At 44.9% G+C, this 18216-nt stretch overlaps 1 protein-coding gene across 1 annotated transcript in view; it reads right to left on the reverse strand.

The window, feature by feature from the left end:
* The window catches only part of SASS6 (SAS-6 centriolar assembly protein), a 238305-nt gene that overhangs the window by 125740 nt on the left and 94349 nt on the right, over positions 1-18216 (reverse strand). The window contains exon 11 of the mRNA XM_085601887.1: positions 7834-8013. Within this exon, the coding sequence (XP_085458013.1) occupies positions 7834-8013 (180 nt within the window). The remainder of the gene's footprint in view (positions 1-7833; positions 8014-18216) is intronic.

An 18216-nucleotide genomic window follows, 5' to 3' on the forward strand; every position in this document is an offset into this window, starting at 1 on the left:
TACAGTGGCAGCTGCTCGCATTGCTTGGAGAGGTTGCGGGGGAGAAGGGAACACACAAAAAATTAAACAAAACAGAAAAAATTAAAACTGCACTTACCTGCCGCTCCGACGGCCTCCTCTCTCCCGATCCTAGACTCTGACTGCGCAGGCTCCCACATGCTAATCCAGGCGCGCCTCTCATGCTGGGAATACTAATCCCAGTATGAGAGAAGCGCAGGGATCTGTCTGAGCGGCCTGGTTTGCTGCTCAGACAGTGCATAGGAGCCTGTGGTGTTTCGCCAACCTGGCTGTGTTGCACAGCCAGGCTGGAGAAACCTAAGTGCGCATGACGGTTTGGTTGGCCTAAGACAGCCGGCCAAACTTTCATGTGAACTTAAAAGTGCCCACTGCTCCTCCCCTGCCATGCCGGTCACGAAAGGATTGCCTGGCCCTGCCAAAGACTCACACGGACAGCAGATTAGAAAAGCAAAAATGAAATGATAATAAAATGCCTTTATTATCATTTTATTTATCACCTTTTAGCAGTGGGGTATAACTCCTCCGAGATTATGCAAGAGCCACCCCTGCAAACGTATAGCAATGTCTTTTTGACAATAGCCTTTTCTGCTAGGAGATTGATTTTTGTTATCTTACCCAGTGTTTTGGACCCTTTTCTATAGAAGGTTTGAAATACTAGTAAGATATTCAGAATATTAACCCAATCTTCCACAAGCATTCTGGCAAACACCTTCGCCTCACTATTGAATAAAGCTACTGTACTGTAATTCTGAGGGTCATTTATAGAACCTTTTTCGTGAATGGGGTGCAATGCTGACCCTCTCCATTAATAGGAGGGTGATCCAGGTATCAGAATCAGTCTTAACTGTTACAGGAACCCAATTAAGGCCAGGTGCACAACTGCTTCTCAATAAGGACAATAATCAAACTTGTGATACTTTTAGCTACCAAAAACCACTTCAGCATCTGAGAAGCACTCTTGCTTGACCATAAAATTAGGGCTTTAGTCTTAGTCCCTGAAAATACTCCCTTTACTCTCACATTAATCTCCAGAATTCCTTCGTATCAGGTGAATGCCCACTAAACAAATATCATACCATATATTTGTTTCAAATGCTGCCTTTGTTTCCTAGCATTTCACCGAGACTTTTTTTTTTTTTTTTTTAAGACATTTGATGGCTAATTTTGCAGATGCTTATCCATATTTTTGGTCATTTTGATTCATCTATGTACCAAGAGTTTTCATTCAACATTATATATGATCATATACCTTGAGGTTTTAGTATTCCTTTTTATTTTTGATGGGATGATTAAATTCTACTAGCGAAGTGATTGCTGTTCCCAAGCTTTAATGTGGTTTGCTGCCACATTTGTTTTACCCATTTGGTACACCAATTTTTCGTCTGTACTCCGTTTCCTATTATGGCATTTTCCCTCTGAATGAGAATTCCATTTTTATTTACACATTCTGATGTTTTCATCTTGGTCGGAGATTACATGAAGTTGTCCATTGTAATATAGTTCCCAATTCATTCTAATGGGTGATATTGAACAAAGACGGATGGTCCGGCAAACATAAGGACCTTGTAAAAAGACAATTTGTTTTTTTTAATGCTTCACATCATTGTATAACGTCCCGTTCGATGAAGGCTGAAACACGTTGACAGATCATCCAAGAAAGGTTCTGTTCAGGCTGACAATGAACTAGAGCAATTACCCAAATAAAAAGATGGGACAGGAAAGGGATACTTGTTTGAGGTTATGATGATAGGAACGCTCAGTGTGTAGCATGGACATTGAATTAGTTCAGTCTCACCTAACTTTAAATGGAGTATAAGGACCATGCAATAATGTGAATGAATTGCTATTTCATGCACACACTGGTGTGTTTATGTGAATTAATTGGTTTAATGAGCAATTCTGAAATTTCCCATGGCTCGGATTGTTAATAAGAATTCAAATGTAATGCAAAGTAATGTACACAAAAAGGCAGATGTCTACATTGTTCACAAAATTGATCTGCAGTAATGACCGATTCCCCTATTGTCTTCAATATAAGTAATAGAGTGCATCAATCCCTAAAGGGATAGTTTTTGCAAATATAAATATTTTTGTTAACTCCAACAGGCAGAAGAGCTGTCACTGCATGTTCTAAGCGGCAGTTAAGAGATTGAGCCAGGGTTCTCCTCCTTGCTGGAAGATCCCCATACGCATGTCTGGGTACAGCTGTAATTCGTGACCTACTAGAAGTCAAGGGCTGAGCTTGTCTATCCTGGTGTTTAAAGATCCCGCCCGGTGGTGTGCCACCTTTGAAATGGACAGACAGCTCTGCCAGCTATAGAGGCACACAGCCTCGTGGAACAGGACCGGGACTCCACCCAGCTATGGTTGTTGCATTACCACATGGCGGTGGTGTTGCCTGCGAAAACCTGAAACAGCCTAGTCTTGATGGTTGGCTTAGCGAATCACTTGTAGCTCCAAACGATTTAGGAGGAGGTGGGACTCAGCTGGAGACCAGAGTCCTTGTGATCTCCACCTCTCCCAGATGGCATCCCCGCCCAGTAGTAATGCTTTTGTCACAGTCTAGTCTGGGTGGGGAAGGGAGAGGGTTCTTCCGCAGGTCCAATTTCAGACAAGCAGCCACCAATGCAGATCTTTTGCAGTCTCCTCCAATACCTGGATGGAATCCTGTCAAGTTTCCGCCTCTGAACCATGCCGTTTCACTGACTGAGCTAAACACAAGTTTGTCCAAGAGCAGTTCTGAAGCGCCACTCCTTTAAATAGAAGGAGCAATTTTAAGATTGAGGGAAAGTACTTTGTGAAGCTGAACACAGAACAAACTTTTCTTCAATCCCTTACTAGATCAAAAGGAGACAGATTAATTTTAGGATTTTTTAAAGCAGGAACATTGCTTTCCAGAACAAAACTGTTCAGAATTTGTTGAGACTGCGATTTTAAAACCAACTCAACTCTAACAGTCTAACGTTTCAAAACCTGAGAAAACTTTTCAAATCCCTTCCGCGCTGAACCGTGGAATTATATGAAGACTCTAATATGCAGTTACTAAAGACTCATTGTGACTGGTATTAATGAGGTTTAGGCTGTTTTAACATGATATATATTTTTATTTCAGACAAATGTTAGACCGAGCAAACAGGTGACGCCACAGAAATAGAGGCTGTTTAATCTATGCCACTAATAATAAGGGTCACATTGTTTTAAATACCCTTATTATATGATATCATGTATTTAGATGTTCTCATTATTGTATTTAGTTGTTCGTATGGCTTTATTTTGATCCAGTCGGAGTCTGATCTAGTTTAAGTCAAACAATCATTGGCTGTATTCTGATCCATTCTGAGTTAAACAATGATGTTATTCTCACAACAATGACTGCTCTAGAAAGGGTGAAGCTATTGATTGTGTATTTCAAATAATAAGGACCACAACGTTTGTAATATTTTTATTGTATGACATCATGTTTTTACATGCTCACATTAATGTATCTATATGTACGCATGTTTTGACCTTGATCCAGTCTGCGCTTAACAACGCTGTTTTCTGTTATTTATTGACCATGTCTATAGACCTACACGTCAAAGGAATTGCTGTCATCCTTTCCTTTTTCAGAAAGAATCATTGTCATTTGTAGTCTTTCCTTCTTCCAAATACATTTTTTCACCCAAAAAAAAAAAAAAAACATTTACCCCCTTCTCTTACATCAGGCTCGGTTCTGCAGAATATTTATTGACTTAAATGATTTTTTGCTCTGATAGCTTTTAAATCGGAACCAGAGTGATCCCATTAGTCTATTGTCTTTGTTTATGAAGCTACACAGACAGCATCTAGCTGCTGCGCGCGTGACGTCAATGAATGATGCGAGATGTCGAGCGGGTCTTTATAAAGGAAGACAAACAGTCCGCTCGCTTACCTCCATTCTGCCTCCAAGTAGCGCGTAGCGGTAAGCTCTTTTTTCTAAGATATTTCTCCTCTCTATGCTCAATAACTTTGCAGAGTCATTTCTTTGACTTTTACTCGAGATTGCCATTAACACTAATCTCGACTTTCATCCCTTCCCTCTACTCCAGATCCAGCACCACTTCCATCTTTGAGGCTCTTTGTCATCGTCAGTGAGTGATCTGATGCCCGTTACGTCTTTAAAAAAATATATAAAAAGCAGGTACAACACTTTTGGTGTGTTATTTTTCCACGATTGCTGTGGTTTCAGTTGGTTTTGACTCCGTACTCCTCCTTTTTAATGTTTCAGAATTGTATGCTGCATGATTCCTAGCTGATAAACATGGGCAGGAATTCTGAATACTAGGCTTTGGAAGGGACGCGCTAGAAGTCTGACGCTGAGCGCAAGTTTGTCATTTATGTACTATTGTCCCTCCGTTAATTTAGCTATTCTGCTTGCCCTGAAATAGGACATTGGGTTCATAGATCACACCTTATTTTTCAGGTGTTGATGCTGCTCTCTACACTCGTGGAGCCAGTGTGCCCGATTCTCTTACTTCATAGGCCCCATTGTAGGGCCTATTACAGTAAATAAATGGACCATTCATTGGCCTTAAATATAATTAGGGCATTTTTGTTGTTTTTTTGCGTATTTTACAATGAGTGTTTTTAATCTTAGGTGCCTTTTTCCACATCACAGTCCTGAGGAAGACCCCTATGTAAGGTGCTAAACAACCTATACTACGTCTTGGGGTCGAAACGTCGACACTCTTTCCCTCGAGCTAGCCCCCTGGAACAACAGAGACTTTGTAACTATGTTCCTACAGGGTGATCTAGCTTTTGAATGATACGAACATTACATGTATTTTTGGCGAAATAATTAGGCCATAATTAATTATCTTTGTCATTTGAACTTAGCATTTACTTCGTTTCACAACCTTCCTCACACTCTTTATCCTCACGAGAATCACCCATTTTCTTTTTTTCCTGTTTTTCTGGGCACCTGAATATATATGAATCTGTATTTTGACATATGTATTAATGTATTCTATCAAATGAAGCAGTGTGATTAAATAACACTTGCAATTCAGTATTGTCACATATTGTTGTCAATTCTATATGACTACAACGTTTTACGTATTGTCGGTTTTAATATTGTTTGCTGGGACCATTCGATATTGTACTTTTAGCTACCCAGGTCCCAGTACTATTGGGTTTGCCCTTTTATGTATAAAACTACAGCTCTTGATGGGCACAGACAAAAGACCTACTTTTTGGCTCCGATGCCGGTCAGAACCAGTCATATGGAGATGACAACGGTGGGGCTGGGGAAGAGTTTGCTCATGCTTATGATGAAGCAAACAGGATGCCAGTGGATTGGCTACCTTCTCCGAAACTAGATATGTTTTTTCTTTGACTTGCCCAAAAACTTCGACAGTGAAGATGATCCGCTGTGGGAACGACTTCCGCCTAGAGCAGGACCAGAGTGTAGTCTTGTGGTGCTTTGCAACAAAGCTCTGCCTCATGTTAACAAATGTCCTTCAGGTTCATTGGGGCACTAAGGTCAAAGACCTTTGAGTCATACGACAAACACCAGAAACCCACCTCGCAGGTATGGATCACAGACATGTTTTTGCGACAGAACCATACAAGGCTTGAACCCTGTAGTCTTGGGTGGGGGCATGTTCCATTGACACTGGAAAATCTTTAAAGGAAATAGATCACTTCACAAAGTGAGGGGGAAAACCAGCTCCAGATCTGCATCTAAAGGCATGTTAAGAAAGGAACTGAAGTCGCCATGCATAGATGGCATTTATATGAGACTCTGTTCTTCAGTTCAGGAGTTGAACGATATCAGCACAGAGCCACATGGTGCCACCTGTGCGTAGGAGCACTGCTTTTTGAGATTCTAGATCCAGTCTGGGTCTTGGGATATTCACAAGGTGAGGAATCTGCGGTTTAAAGTAGCCACAGGAAATAAAGGTCTGTGAAAGCAAGGAAGTAAGCTGCAGTACTGAGATAATGGTAACTCTGTAAAATAATTTCAGGATATGTATACACCCAGAAGGTAATTGGAGACATATTGAGAGGCTTTGCAAGGGATATAGAAATGCCTACATTTAGCCAAAACGAAGACCAAGAACAAGATATAGACTCAGAGTTGCAGCAGTCCTGCCCAACACCAAATAGGTAAACTACACTACCTCTGAAGGACTACAGGTAGAATAATTTAAACGCATAGCCAATACAGTTACAGATCATACGCTTGCATTATATAAAGAAGCCAGTGATGCAGGTCAATGACCACCTGATCGGAGGGAGGAAACTATAACACAATTACTACAACAGAGCAAACCAACAGAGGGACATTCCTCATATAGACGCATATTTTTGCTGAATGTGGAGAAGGTGGTTCAGGTCAAAGTAATGGCCAATATTACAGTACGTTTGCTAACTGCAAACCCAGATCAGTCTGGCTTCATGACAGGGAGGGCCACAAGACACAATTTGTGTAGACTGCACATGACAATGGAATGCATGGATCAGGCATTGTGACTGAAGGGTCCCATAGTATGCAGACAATATCAAAATAGAAGATACAGGATACATCTCCAATTGCAAACAGGGTCTAGACAGAACCATACCAGAAAAAACCCTAATCACCGATATGCAACCCTGACAAACAACACGCCGGATTTACTGACACTGGTTGAAGAAAAATGGGAAAAAGGACATAGGATAGCTGGAGGATGAATAATGGGAAGAGGCAAAGTGGCTCCCTTCAAAGTAGCAATCAGGGCAAGGTTTTGGCTAGCACAAATCAAAATTCCACATCATACACTCTACAGGAGGTAGGAACTCGGGGCAATGGAATACTTTCAATAAGACCTACAAACACATATATTTATATGTGGTGGGACTGCCCTAAGGTCGTGGACTACTGGATGAAAATTGAAATTAAACTAAATGAAATCACCACCTGCAAAGAATGGAATGCAAAAAAAGGCTTCACTATATGGGGTGAACATCTGTTGTTGTGCAACTTAGAACTTACAGTAGCCACATGGAACAAATCACGGTTTCAGGGTGTGAAAATGAGGACTGGGTTTTGAATGTGGACTAATGTATAGTGGTGGAAAACAAAATGTACAAGGGCAGGGGATGCCCACATAAATCCCAAAAAGATTAGGGGAAATTGTGTGAGATATGTAACCTGAACCATGTGGAATAATTAATTTAACAACATATCACAAGTACAAGGGGTGGTAGAGATTCCGTTTATCTAACGTTCCACAAATATCTTAGCAGCGCAACAGGTATACTGTGAAAAACATCAATGAAAGAAAAGCATTGCTATGTTTAAGCTGATGTGATTTCCTTGTACAGATCCCTATTTATGTTAAATGGTTATTTGCATAAAGAAAAAGAATTTTAAAAACTAAATAGATTACCTTGTGCATAGTTCAGAGAATTTATCTAAAATTATGTTCCTCTATTAACCAACTGAGTAATTTTATATGTGCTTATTATTCTGATGTACTGCAAGAAAGTACACACAAATTCCCAGTTGGAAAACTGCCAGTTTCTTCCCAAAAGTGGTCACACAACTTATGTAGGGAAGCCTTAGTCTCTAACACAGATTTCCTGAGGCAGCGGCAACACCAATATCTATAAGAATCTGCTACCTGCTAGTAGCAAGGTAAAAAGCAGACAACCAAAAGCTTGGACTTTTGCAAAATTCAGGAAAAAAGGTTTTTACTTTTAAGGGAAAACAATATTCTTCTAAATAGCAGGTAAAGTATTTCCAAGATTATGGATTTAAAGTTTATTTTCCACATGATATTGAACACCTAGGAAAAAGAAAATGCAATACTTTACCTCATCTTCTTTTAGTTGAAGTGATTGCCTCGTGTCCTGAAGTACTTTTTGCTCATGCTGGATTTGCTGTTCTTTTTCAGTCAACAGCTTTTCTTGTTGAACTGTCACAGTGTTCTTTAACTTCAATTTACCCACAAGTGTTTTCATTTCTCCTTGCAATTTCTTAATTATTTCGTTGGCCTATAAAACATAATTAACAAGTGAGTGAGTCCCATCCACACAGAAAAAAAAAGAAATCGAATGGCAAAATAAAAACTTCATCCAGAACAATTTTCATGATATTGACCCGGTCTACTGCCTCTACTCCTGGACTCCCCCTCTTCTCCCATCTTCCTTCCCCCCCCCCCCTAACGCCTCCCACTCGAGCCACCTCATCGCATGGCCCCCACTATCATTTGGGGATATTACCTTTCACTGACGTCCCAACACCCCCATTTCCCCCTCCCCCCGAGCCAACCCATCATGGCTGCTCGGAGCTGAAGCTCCGTACTGAACCCTCTTTCCAACTCCTTGAGCGGCTTCCCCACATCTTGTTCCCCCGCCCAGAACATCAATTCCCATACCGGAATACAGGCTGGTTACCCGAAGCTCATTTTCGCCCTCCTCAGAAATAGCATCTCTGAGAAATGAACCGTAACGTTCTCGACTTGGAACAAGCCAAGATGGCGCCTGAAGAGCTGAGAGGACGCGCCTGGTGCTGAAAGAAGTGCAGCGTGAGACCTCCGACCGCCATTCGCACCCATAAATCAACTCCCCTAACACTTTAACGGCATCGCGTTTTGAGGGCCAATCTCTGCCGGGATATTCATCTTGACGGTCTGAGCGCCGATTATGAACGGCCTCTGAGAGCAAAGGTGAGTGCTCCGCCCACGCCGGTGAGAAGTGGCGCGCTACATCTTCTCTTTGCTTCCTAAGCTCTGCCACACTGAGCGGGGATCCATCTGACCCCTTCTTAGCTTTAGTACCGGGGGTATCTTAGTCCACTTTCGCCCCACCCTTGGAACTGGGGAGGATCCCGGTGAGCTCATGGAAGCGTGCGCCTGACCCTAAGATGGCTGCCTGAGTAGGGTCAGCTCGAAAAAGAGACACTGTTTAAATGTGGATCGGATAAGCAAGGAAGGATCGGTCCAAAAGGTGATAGGGGGCTGGGACTGAATCTCATGCTTGGCTTCCTAGAGCCCCCCCCCATCCCCCTTTTTAGGTCTTGCATAGGCATCAAGTAATTAGTATGCTGGGTGAAACTCCGCCCACTGTCGGGTAATTTCTGTTGCTGCTTGCCATTAGTTTAACCTTGGCATAGCTGTTGTCATCTGGCTTTTTAGTGGCTGTTGATGTGAGACTGACTTCCCTTTAGTCCGGAAGCAGCTGCGCCTAACTACTGTTTCAGTCCGCTTGTATGTTTAATGTGTTGCTGAGGAGAACTCTTTTATACGATTGTTGCAGCGACGCTTTGACCCCTCCCTCCTCCTCCACACAGCATGCCGAAGCGCATCAGCGTGGCCCACTGGCAAGGCATGCAATTAAAGACAATGATTGGAGCCATCTGCGCAGCGCAATGCCTAGGATTAAGAGGTTGTACCTCGAAACGCGCCAGGCTGTAATTGTACCTGGTATGTTTTGCTGGTTTGCCATGAAATAAACTGGATGGTTTCTGAATATATATATATATATATATATATATATATATATATATATATATATATGGAATATGCTACTTACCAGTATGCATCTGTTCTTGGCATGTAGAGCTGCAGAGTTGTACACTTAGCATAGGTCGCCATCTGGTGTTGGGCCCGGATGTTTGCAGTTTGTTTTTCTTCTTGGACCGTCTTTGGAAGTCACGAGTTTGGTGACTCCTCCTTCGGTCCGTACTGCGCATGGGCTTCGGCTCCATCCTCAGATTGTTTTTCGCCAACAGGGAAATGATGGAGCGTAGTAATAACAGTGAGAAACCCATGTGTGTTGTATCTAAATAAGATGGACTGGAACGGATACAGGTAGCCGGGGAGGCGGGTGGGCGTGTACAACTCTGCAGCTCTACATGCCAAGAACAGATGCATACTGGTAAGTAGCATATTCCGTTCGAGGCATATGAGCTGCAGATTGTACACTTAGCATAGATTATATAGCAGTACCCAACCTTAGCGGCGACCACCGGTATCCGTTGCAGCTGTTTGAAAGAGTGTTTTTAGTACAGCCTGGCCCACCCTAGCTTGCTGCTGGGAATGCACATCTACACAGTAGTGTTTTGTGAATGTGTGCGGTGTAGACCATGTGGCTGCCTTGCATATGTCATCTAAGGGTATATTCCCTAGAAAAGCCATAGAAGCCCCTAACTTTCTTGTAGAGTGGGCTTTAGGGGGAACAGATAATGTTCTCTTTGCCTTCTGATAGCAAATTTGTATGCATTTTACAATCCACCTAGCTATCCCTGATTTTGAGATGGGGTTGCCTTTATGTGGTGGAGAAAAGGAGACGAACAACTGTTTGGTCTTCCTGAAGGGTTGCGTTCTTTGTATGTAATATAGCAACGCTCTTTTCACATCTAGTGTGTGTAAGGCCCTTTCCGCAACAGATTGGGGTTGCGAAAAGAAGACAGGTAATTCCACTGATTGATTGAGGTGGAAGGGGGTAATGACTTTGGGCAGGAACTTCGGATTAGTTCGAAGTATGACCTTGCTGTGATGCATTTGTATGTAAGGTTCCTGTATGGTGAACGCTTGTATTTCACCAACCCTTCTAAGGGAAGTGATAGCTACAAGGAAAGCTGTTTTCCAGGTGAGAAATTGTAGCTCACATTTGTGCATTGGTTCGAAGGGCGGACCCATTAGTCGTGTAAGGACCAAATTTAGATTCCATACAGGGGAGGGTGGTGCCCTGGGAGGAATTACTCGTTTGAGGCCTTCCATGAAGGCTTTAATAGCGGGCACTCTGAAGAGTGACAAATGCTGTCTGTTTTGTAGATAGGCAGCGATCGCTGCTAGGTGTAGGCGTATGGATGAATACGCCAGGTTACACCTGTGAAGATGGAGCAGATAGCATATGATGTGTTGTATGGATGCATCTAGAGGGTTGATTGTATTGTTACGGCAGTACATTACAAATCTTTTCCACTTTGCGGCATAGCATGCTCTAGTGGTAGGACGTCTGGCTTCCATGATGATGTTCATGCAATCAGGGGGAAGGTTAAGGTACCCGAATTCTAAGATTTCAGGAGCCAGATCGCCAGGTTGAGCTGAGCTGGGTCCGGGTGCCTGATTTCTCCATGGTTCTGGGTTAGGAGGCATGGGGAAAGGTGCAGTTTTTGATGTGGTACCACTGATAGTTGTAGTAGCGTGGTGTACCACGGCTGTCTGGCCCACGTCGGAGCTACCAGAATGAGTGTGAGGGAGTGCTGTTGTAGTTTCCTGACCACTAATGGAATTAGTGGGAGAGGTGGAAAGGCGTATGCAAATCTGCCTGACCAGTTCATCCATATCGCATTGCCCTTGGACAATGGGTGTGGGTATCTGGCGGCGAAGCTTGGGCATTTTTTGTTTTCGTGGGTGGCGAAGAGGTCTATTTGAGGATGCCCCCACTGTCGGAAGAATGGGTGAAGAACTTGTGGATGCAGTTCCCATTCGTGTAGTTGTTGAGTCTGTCTGCTGAGCAGATCTGCTATGGTGTTTTGTACGCCTGGAACATGTGCCAGGAGAAAAATGTTTTGGGGAATTGCCCATCTCCATATGCTCTGGGCTAAGCGGGAGAGCTGGGGAGAGTGTGTCCCCCCCTGTTTCTGTATATAATACATCGCAGTCATGTTGTCTGTGCGAATGAGGACTGCTTTGCCTGAAATCTGCTTTTGGAAAGATTTTAGGGCTAGAAAGATCGCCAAAAGCTCCAGATGGTTGATGTGGAGCGTTTTTTGCTGTGGCGTCCATAGACCTTGCATTGTGAGGTGTAAGAGGTGCGCTCCCCAGCCGGAGAGCGATGCGTCCGCTGTTAGAGTCACTTGGGGAACCGGGTCCAGGAACGGCCGTCCCTTGGAAAGGTTTGTGGTGTTCCACCACTGCAGAGAGTGATGTGTGCGGCCGTCCACCAACACCAGATCCGTCAGCTGACCCTGGGCCTGGTTCCACTGTTGTGCTAGGCACTCCTGAAGTGGACGCATGTGGAGTCTTGCATGGGGCACTATGAAGATGCAAGACGCCATCATCCCTATGAGCTTCATAAACACTCTTGCTGGTAGAGAGTGTTGAGGAAGGAATATTTTGCGTAAGGCTAGAATGCTTGTGATTCTGGCTGAGTTTGGATAGGCAATACCTTTTGAGGTGTCTATGGTGGCCCCGAGATATTGCTTTGTGTGAGATGGTATGAGGTGGGACTTTTGGTAGTTCACCGTGAAGCCTAGCTGATGAAGCAGTTGGATGGTGCTGTTTGTATGTTGCACGCATTGGTGGTAGGACGCGGCTTTTATGAGCCAGTCGTCTAAGTAAGGGAAGACGTGAACATGTTGACGTCTGAGGTGTGCTGCTACTACTGCTAGGCATTTGGTAAACACCCGTGGTGCAGTGGTGACCCCGAAGGGGAGAACCTTGAATTGGTAATGTTGCCCGTCCACCACGAACCTGAGGTATTTTCTGTGAGAGGGGTGTATTGGAATGTGAAAGTACGCGTCTTTCAGATCCAGTGTTGTGAGAAAGTCTCCCTGGCAGAGGAGTGGGAGGACTTGTTGTAAGGTGACCATGTGAAAGTGGTCTGAATGTATGTAGGCATTTAGAGGCCGGAGATCCAGAATGGGTCTGAGGGTCTCGTCTTTCTTTGGGATTAAGAAATATAGGGAGTAGACCCCTAGATTTCGTTGATTGTCGGGTACCTGCTCTATGGCGTGTTTCTGGAGGAGCGAGAGTACCTCTTGTTTGAGCAGTGTGGAATGCTCTTGGGACATTGGACGGTGCCTTGGTGGGATATTGGGTGGGGTAGATGTTAGCTCGAGGCAGTACCCTGACCGAATGATTTGGGTCACCCATTTGTCCGATGTTATGGACTCCCATACGTGGATAAAATCTTGTAGTCTGCCCCCGACCGGAGTGGAATGGTCTGGGGGGAGCGAAGGGGAGTCATTGTGCGGGTGGGGTGGCAGAACGGGTATTGTTGGTTTTGCCCCTGCCCTTATTGTTGTTGCCTCTGTAACCACCTCTTTGGTTGCCCTTTGAAAAGGTATTTTGAGGAGGGGATTTGTAGGAGGTAGAGGCATTATCGGTGGAGGAGCCTCTACCTGTGCCACGAAAGGACGAGCGTCGAAAGGAACGCTTAGAGGCTTGGGTCTGGAGCGCTCCCATAGACTTCGCTGTGTCTGTATCTTTCTTCATTTTTTCGAGCGCTTCGTCTACCTTTGGGCCAAAGAGTGTTTGCTGGTCAAAGGTGTGATTAAGTATTGATGTCTGGACCTCAGGCTTGAACCCTGATATCCTGAGCCAGGCATGGCGTCGAAGCAGGACACTGGTGTTTATTGCTCTAGAAGCAGTGTCTGCTGCATCGAGGGCACACTTAATGGAGGTGTTTGTGATTAGTTTGCCCTCCTGTATCAGGTCATGAGCTTGGCGTTTGTATTTCTCTGGAAGGTGCTGCATAAGAGCCTCTAATTCATCATAGTGTGCTCTATCATATCGCGCAAGCAGTGCTTGTGTATTTGCAATGCGCCACATGTTTGCAGCCTGGTAGGCGGTGCGTTTACCAGACGCGTCCAGAAGTTTAGATTCCTTGTCTGGTGGTGGGGCATCTCCTGAGGATTGGGAGTTAGCCCTCTTTCTAGCTGTGGAGACAACTAGGGAATCTAGAGGAGCAGGGCCCTTGATGTATGCAGGGTCTGTGGGTGCCGCCTTGTACTTCTTCTCTATTCTAGGGTTTAGTACTCTGGCTCTGACAGGGTCTTTGAATACCTCTGTAGCGTGCTTGGTGACACCCTTAAGCATGGGTAAAATAGCAGTGGAACGATCTTGTAAATCAAATGTATCCAGTAGGAAGTCTTCTTCCACTGGTTCCGTGTGCATGTCCACCCCATGGTAGTGTGCTGCTCTCTGCACTAAATGGTGAAACCCTAAAGAGTCCTCTGGAGGAGACGGCCTTGATGGGTATAGGTCGTCTTGAGGTACATTGGGTACATCAGGGTTATTATAATCCTCCCATGGATCTGGGGTCCCTGGTGGAGTGGGATCCATTGGGGCGTCCCCTGGGTCATTGTCCGGGTCCCCGTCATCCGGGTCTGGGGATGGGGCCGGATCGTAGTGAGGTAAAGGTGGAGGGGGTGGTGGTGGGAGGGGGGGTGGCAGTGGGGAGGGTACTCTAAGGGGAGAAGTAGCTGAGTCCCTCTTTTTGGGTGGAGGAGGAGGAGCCGGAGCCTCAAGGCGACGCTTCTTAGTAATCACAGTCAAAAGGCCAGTCTTTGGATCTCTGGACAAAGTCTTTTGTAAAGGGTCTGGTGTAAACAGAGCCAATGGCGCCGAGTCGTCTGTCGGCACCGGCGATTTCGGAACCGGAGGTTTCGATGTTCTGTGTACGCCCTGCTTTTTGGAGGTCTCCGTGTGTTTCGGCGTCGAATGCTGTTTCGGCGCCGGAGCGTCGGTGCCGACCGATTTCTGTTTGTGTTTGGTCGGCGCCGAGTGTCCAGGCTTCGGCACCGGTGGTTTCGGAGTCGAGCTGGATTTTGCAGGCTTCGGTGCCGAGTGGTGTTTATCGGCACCGGGCGTCGGCTGGCTCGATCCCGAGCTGCCGTGAGACTTTGAGTGCTTCGACACCGGGCCCGAAGGTGGGGTGATCGAGGCTTTGGTTTTGGTTTTGCCCAGGCCGGCAGGCGAGGGAGTAACCGGAGTCTCTTTGGTTTTCGGTGCGGGGCTGGGAGGGGGCATTGTACTCACGGCCCGCTGTCCTGGTGTTACGTCCTCCAGGTCGGAGTCGTCGGCCTCGGAAGCGCTGACGATGTCTTCTCCCAGTTCGGTGTGTGTCTGCCCCGAAGCTTCGGCGTCGTCTCCGAAGATGTCCGGTGGAACTGTCGAGGATGAGTGCGCCATGGTGCGTCGAGCCTTTCGATCTCGGATCGTTTTCTTCGATCGAAAAGACTTGCAGGCGGGGCAGTCTCGAGCCTCGTGTTCCGGAGAGAGGCAAAGGTTACACACCTGATGGAGGTCGGTGTGGGGAAATTTAGACCCACATTTTGGGCACTTTTTAAACGGAGTCCTTTCCATCGGCCGGGACCGGAGTCGCGGAGGGCCCGAAGGCCGGTGTCGATGTACGGGATGGAAAAAGTGCCGCTTCGAGAGATGAAGATGATGAAGGAACTCGAAGAATCGAGGATTTTCCGTCGAGGCTGGAACCGTAGAAGTTCGAAGCCGGAGTACGAAGGATCACATCCGAGCCCGATGGCGGAAAAAAACAATCTGAGGATGGAGCCGAAGCCCATGCGCAGTACGGACCGAAGGAGGAGTCACCAAACTCGTGACTTCCAAAGACGGTCCAAGAAGAAAAACAAACTGCAAACATCCGGGCCCAACACCAGATGGCGACCTATGCTAAGTGTACAATCTGCAGCTCATATGCCTCGAACATATATATATATATATATATCAGCAAACAAGACCTCCAGGCACAGGAGCCCCAGACCCTTCAGGGCGGCCTCGCAACAATGGTCCCGGAGAGACCCATCAAATGACTTTCATCACGGAAGCAAGAGAGGCCCAATACCAGAGGTAAAGCTTTATTTGCAGGTACAGCAACGCAACAGAATTTCATCTCCTTATTCCTTACGCGTTTCGGCGACCTTTCGCCTTGGTCACAGGATGGAGTCTTTATGTGCAAAGTGCATTAGTGCGCGCTTTTTCACTTGAAGATCACGTGACAGTTATATTCGCACTTCTAATCCCATGATGCATCTCGTTGCGTATTTTCTTGCAGGGAATCATGTAAACTTCGTCTGCCTTCATATTAAAAGTTGCTTATCATTTTAGCATCATAAATAGTGGGTGTAATTTTCAAACTGTCCCGTGTTAAATTAATCATGCTCAGTGCTTTGTTTCTTAAGTACCTGTAACGAAGCCTGTCCTCTGGCACGATCGAGGCGGGGGTCACCCAGCTCCGAATCCCTTCCAGCATCGTCATGGATTTTGCTAAAGTAGCATTGCCTTGATTAGGTTCCTGGCGATGAGTGGATCGAGCTCCAGATTCAACATCAGCAAACAAGACCTCCAGGCACAGGAGCCCCAGACCCTTCAGGGCGGCCTCGCAACAATGGTCCCGGAGAGACCCATCAAATGACTTTCATCACGGAAGCAAGAGAGGCCCAATACCAGAGGTAAAGCTTTATTTGCAGGTACAGCAACGCAACAGAATTTCATCTCCTTATTCCTTACGCGTTTCGGCGACCTTTCGCCTTGGTCACAGGATGGAGTCTTTATGTGCAAAGTGCATTAGTGCGCGCTTTTTCACTTGAAGATCACGTGACAGTTATATTCGCACTTCTAATCCCATGATGCATCTCGTTGCGTATTTTCTTGCAGGGAATCATGTAAACTTCGTCTGCCTTCATATTAAAAGTTGCTTATCATTTTAGCATCATAAATAGTGGGTGTAATTTTCAAACTGTCCCGTGTTAAATTAATCATGCTCAGTGCTTTGTTTCTTAAGTACCTGTAACGAAGCCTGTCCTCTGGCACGATCGAGGCGGGGGTCACCCAGCTCCGAATCCCTTCCAGCATCGTCATGGATTTTGCTAAAGTAGCATTGCCTTGATTAGGTTCCTGGCGATGAGTGGATCGAGCTCCAGATTCAACATCAGCAAACAAGACCTCCAGGCACAGGAGCCCCAGACCCTTCAGGGCGGCCTCGCAACAATGGTCCCGGAGAGACCCATCAAATGACTTTCATCACGGAAGCAAGAGAGGCCCAATACCAGAGGTAAAGCTTTATTTGCAGGTACAGCAACGCAACAGAATTTCATCTCCTTATTCCTTACGCGTTCCGGCGACCTTTCGCCTTGGTCACAGGATGGATATATATATATATCCATCCTTCGCTCTCCTATATATTTGAGAATTCACTTTCTAAGCTACCCATTTAATACATCCCATTCTTTGTTCACCTGTCACCTTTTAATATGTGCTAAATTGCAGTACAAAGATTTTTTTAGTTTGAAATCTCTTTAGATATGCAGATTCTGTTACTTTCTAAACATGTAATCAAGAAGCACCTGAGCTTACTTGTACAGCTAGAGCAACAAAAAAGTATATATTTTTTACATTATTTCACAACATACTGATTTATTTAGCTTTTGTCATTTACAATATTGCGCCTTAAGTGAGTCGCTCCTTCACACTCTAAGCTACCCGCTACATTCCATCATCATATTATGAAACACAAGCTCTCTATTTTAGGTTGGAAGCGTTTTTTATTGCTCTGTTTTTAAGCTGCATTCTTTTCCTGCCTTTTCGGACTAGTTTGACTTACTAAGTCGGTGTTTAAGTATCCCCTCATGCTGACTTGTGGATCCCGGCTGTGACACAAGTCCACCTTTACCAGCCCCCCTTGGATAACTTCAAAACATACGTTATTGTATATTGTTTTCAGGACATTTTTTTACACTGTCTGTAAATTATTTATACGTGTCCTCCTTTGGGCTGTCTTTTTTTTCAGCATTTTGGTACATTGAGACTGCACCAGTAAAATTAAACGTGCACTAGAAATCTTTCTAAGCATCGTGGCACTTATTTATAGCTTTTGCCTGTGCCACCCATCTTCATAGTGTTTAGAAGATAAGTGTGCCAATTACGGTTTCGGAACCAGTTTTTTCCCCAAAATACCTCGCTCTCTAAAAACGCATTTTTCCCATCTTTCTTTTTGAATTATCTTGCTATAGCACATACAAAATTTTTTTTCACTAAGGTGAGTTTTTCCACACCAGCAATAGGCGGTCATATAATGTAGCATGTGTTCTACTGAAAATAGGCAGACAGGGCCACCGTTAATTACAAATACGTAAGACACCACATAAATCCAATCCACACTACAGAATTCCACATCATGCCACAAAATTCAACAGCACACCACATAATTAAACTACACTACATACCACTCCACAACCCAACCATATCACATAATTACACTTCGTGACAAACCCACTACGCATAATTCCAGTACACTCACAAGCACAATTACTATCCACATAATTCCACTGCACCCTATGACACACAATTTTCACACAAATACACTGCATACCACACGATTCACCCCAAATTCCACAACTAACAATTTCGATTCAACACACATAATTCCACTCCAAACCACATACATCCAATCCACTCCAAACCAAAACACATACATAAAAGCCATTGCCATTTACAATGCCAATACCTC

The sequence above is a fragment of the Triturus cristatus genome, chromosome 4_2 (assembly GCF_964204655.1).
Source record: "Triturus cristatus chromosome 4_2, aTriCri1.1, whole genome shotgun sequence".
NCBI lineage: Eukaryota > Metazoa > Chordata > Amphibia > Caudata > Salamandridae > Triturus > Triturus cristatus.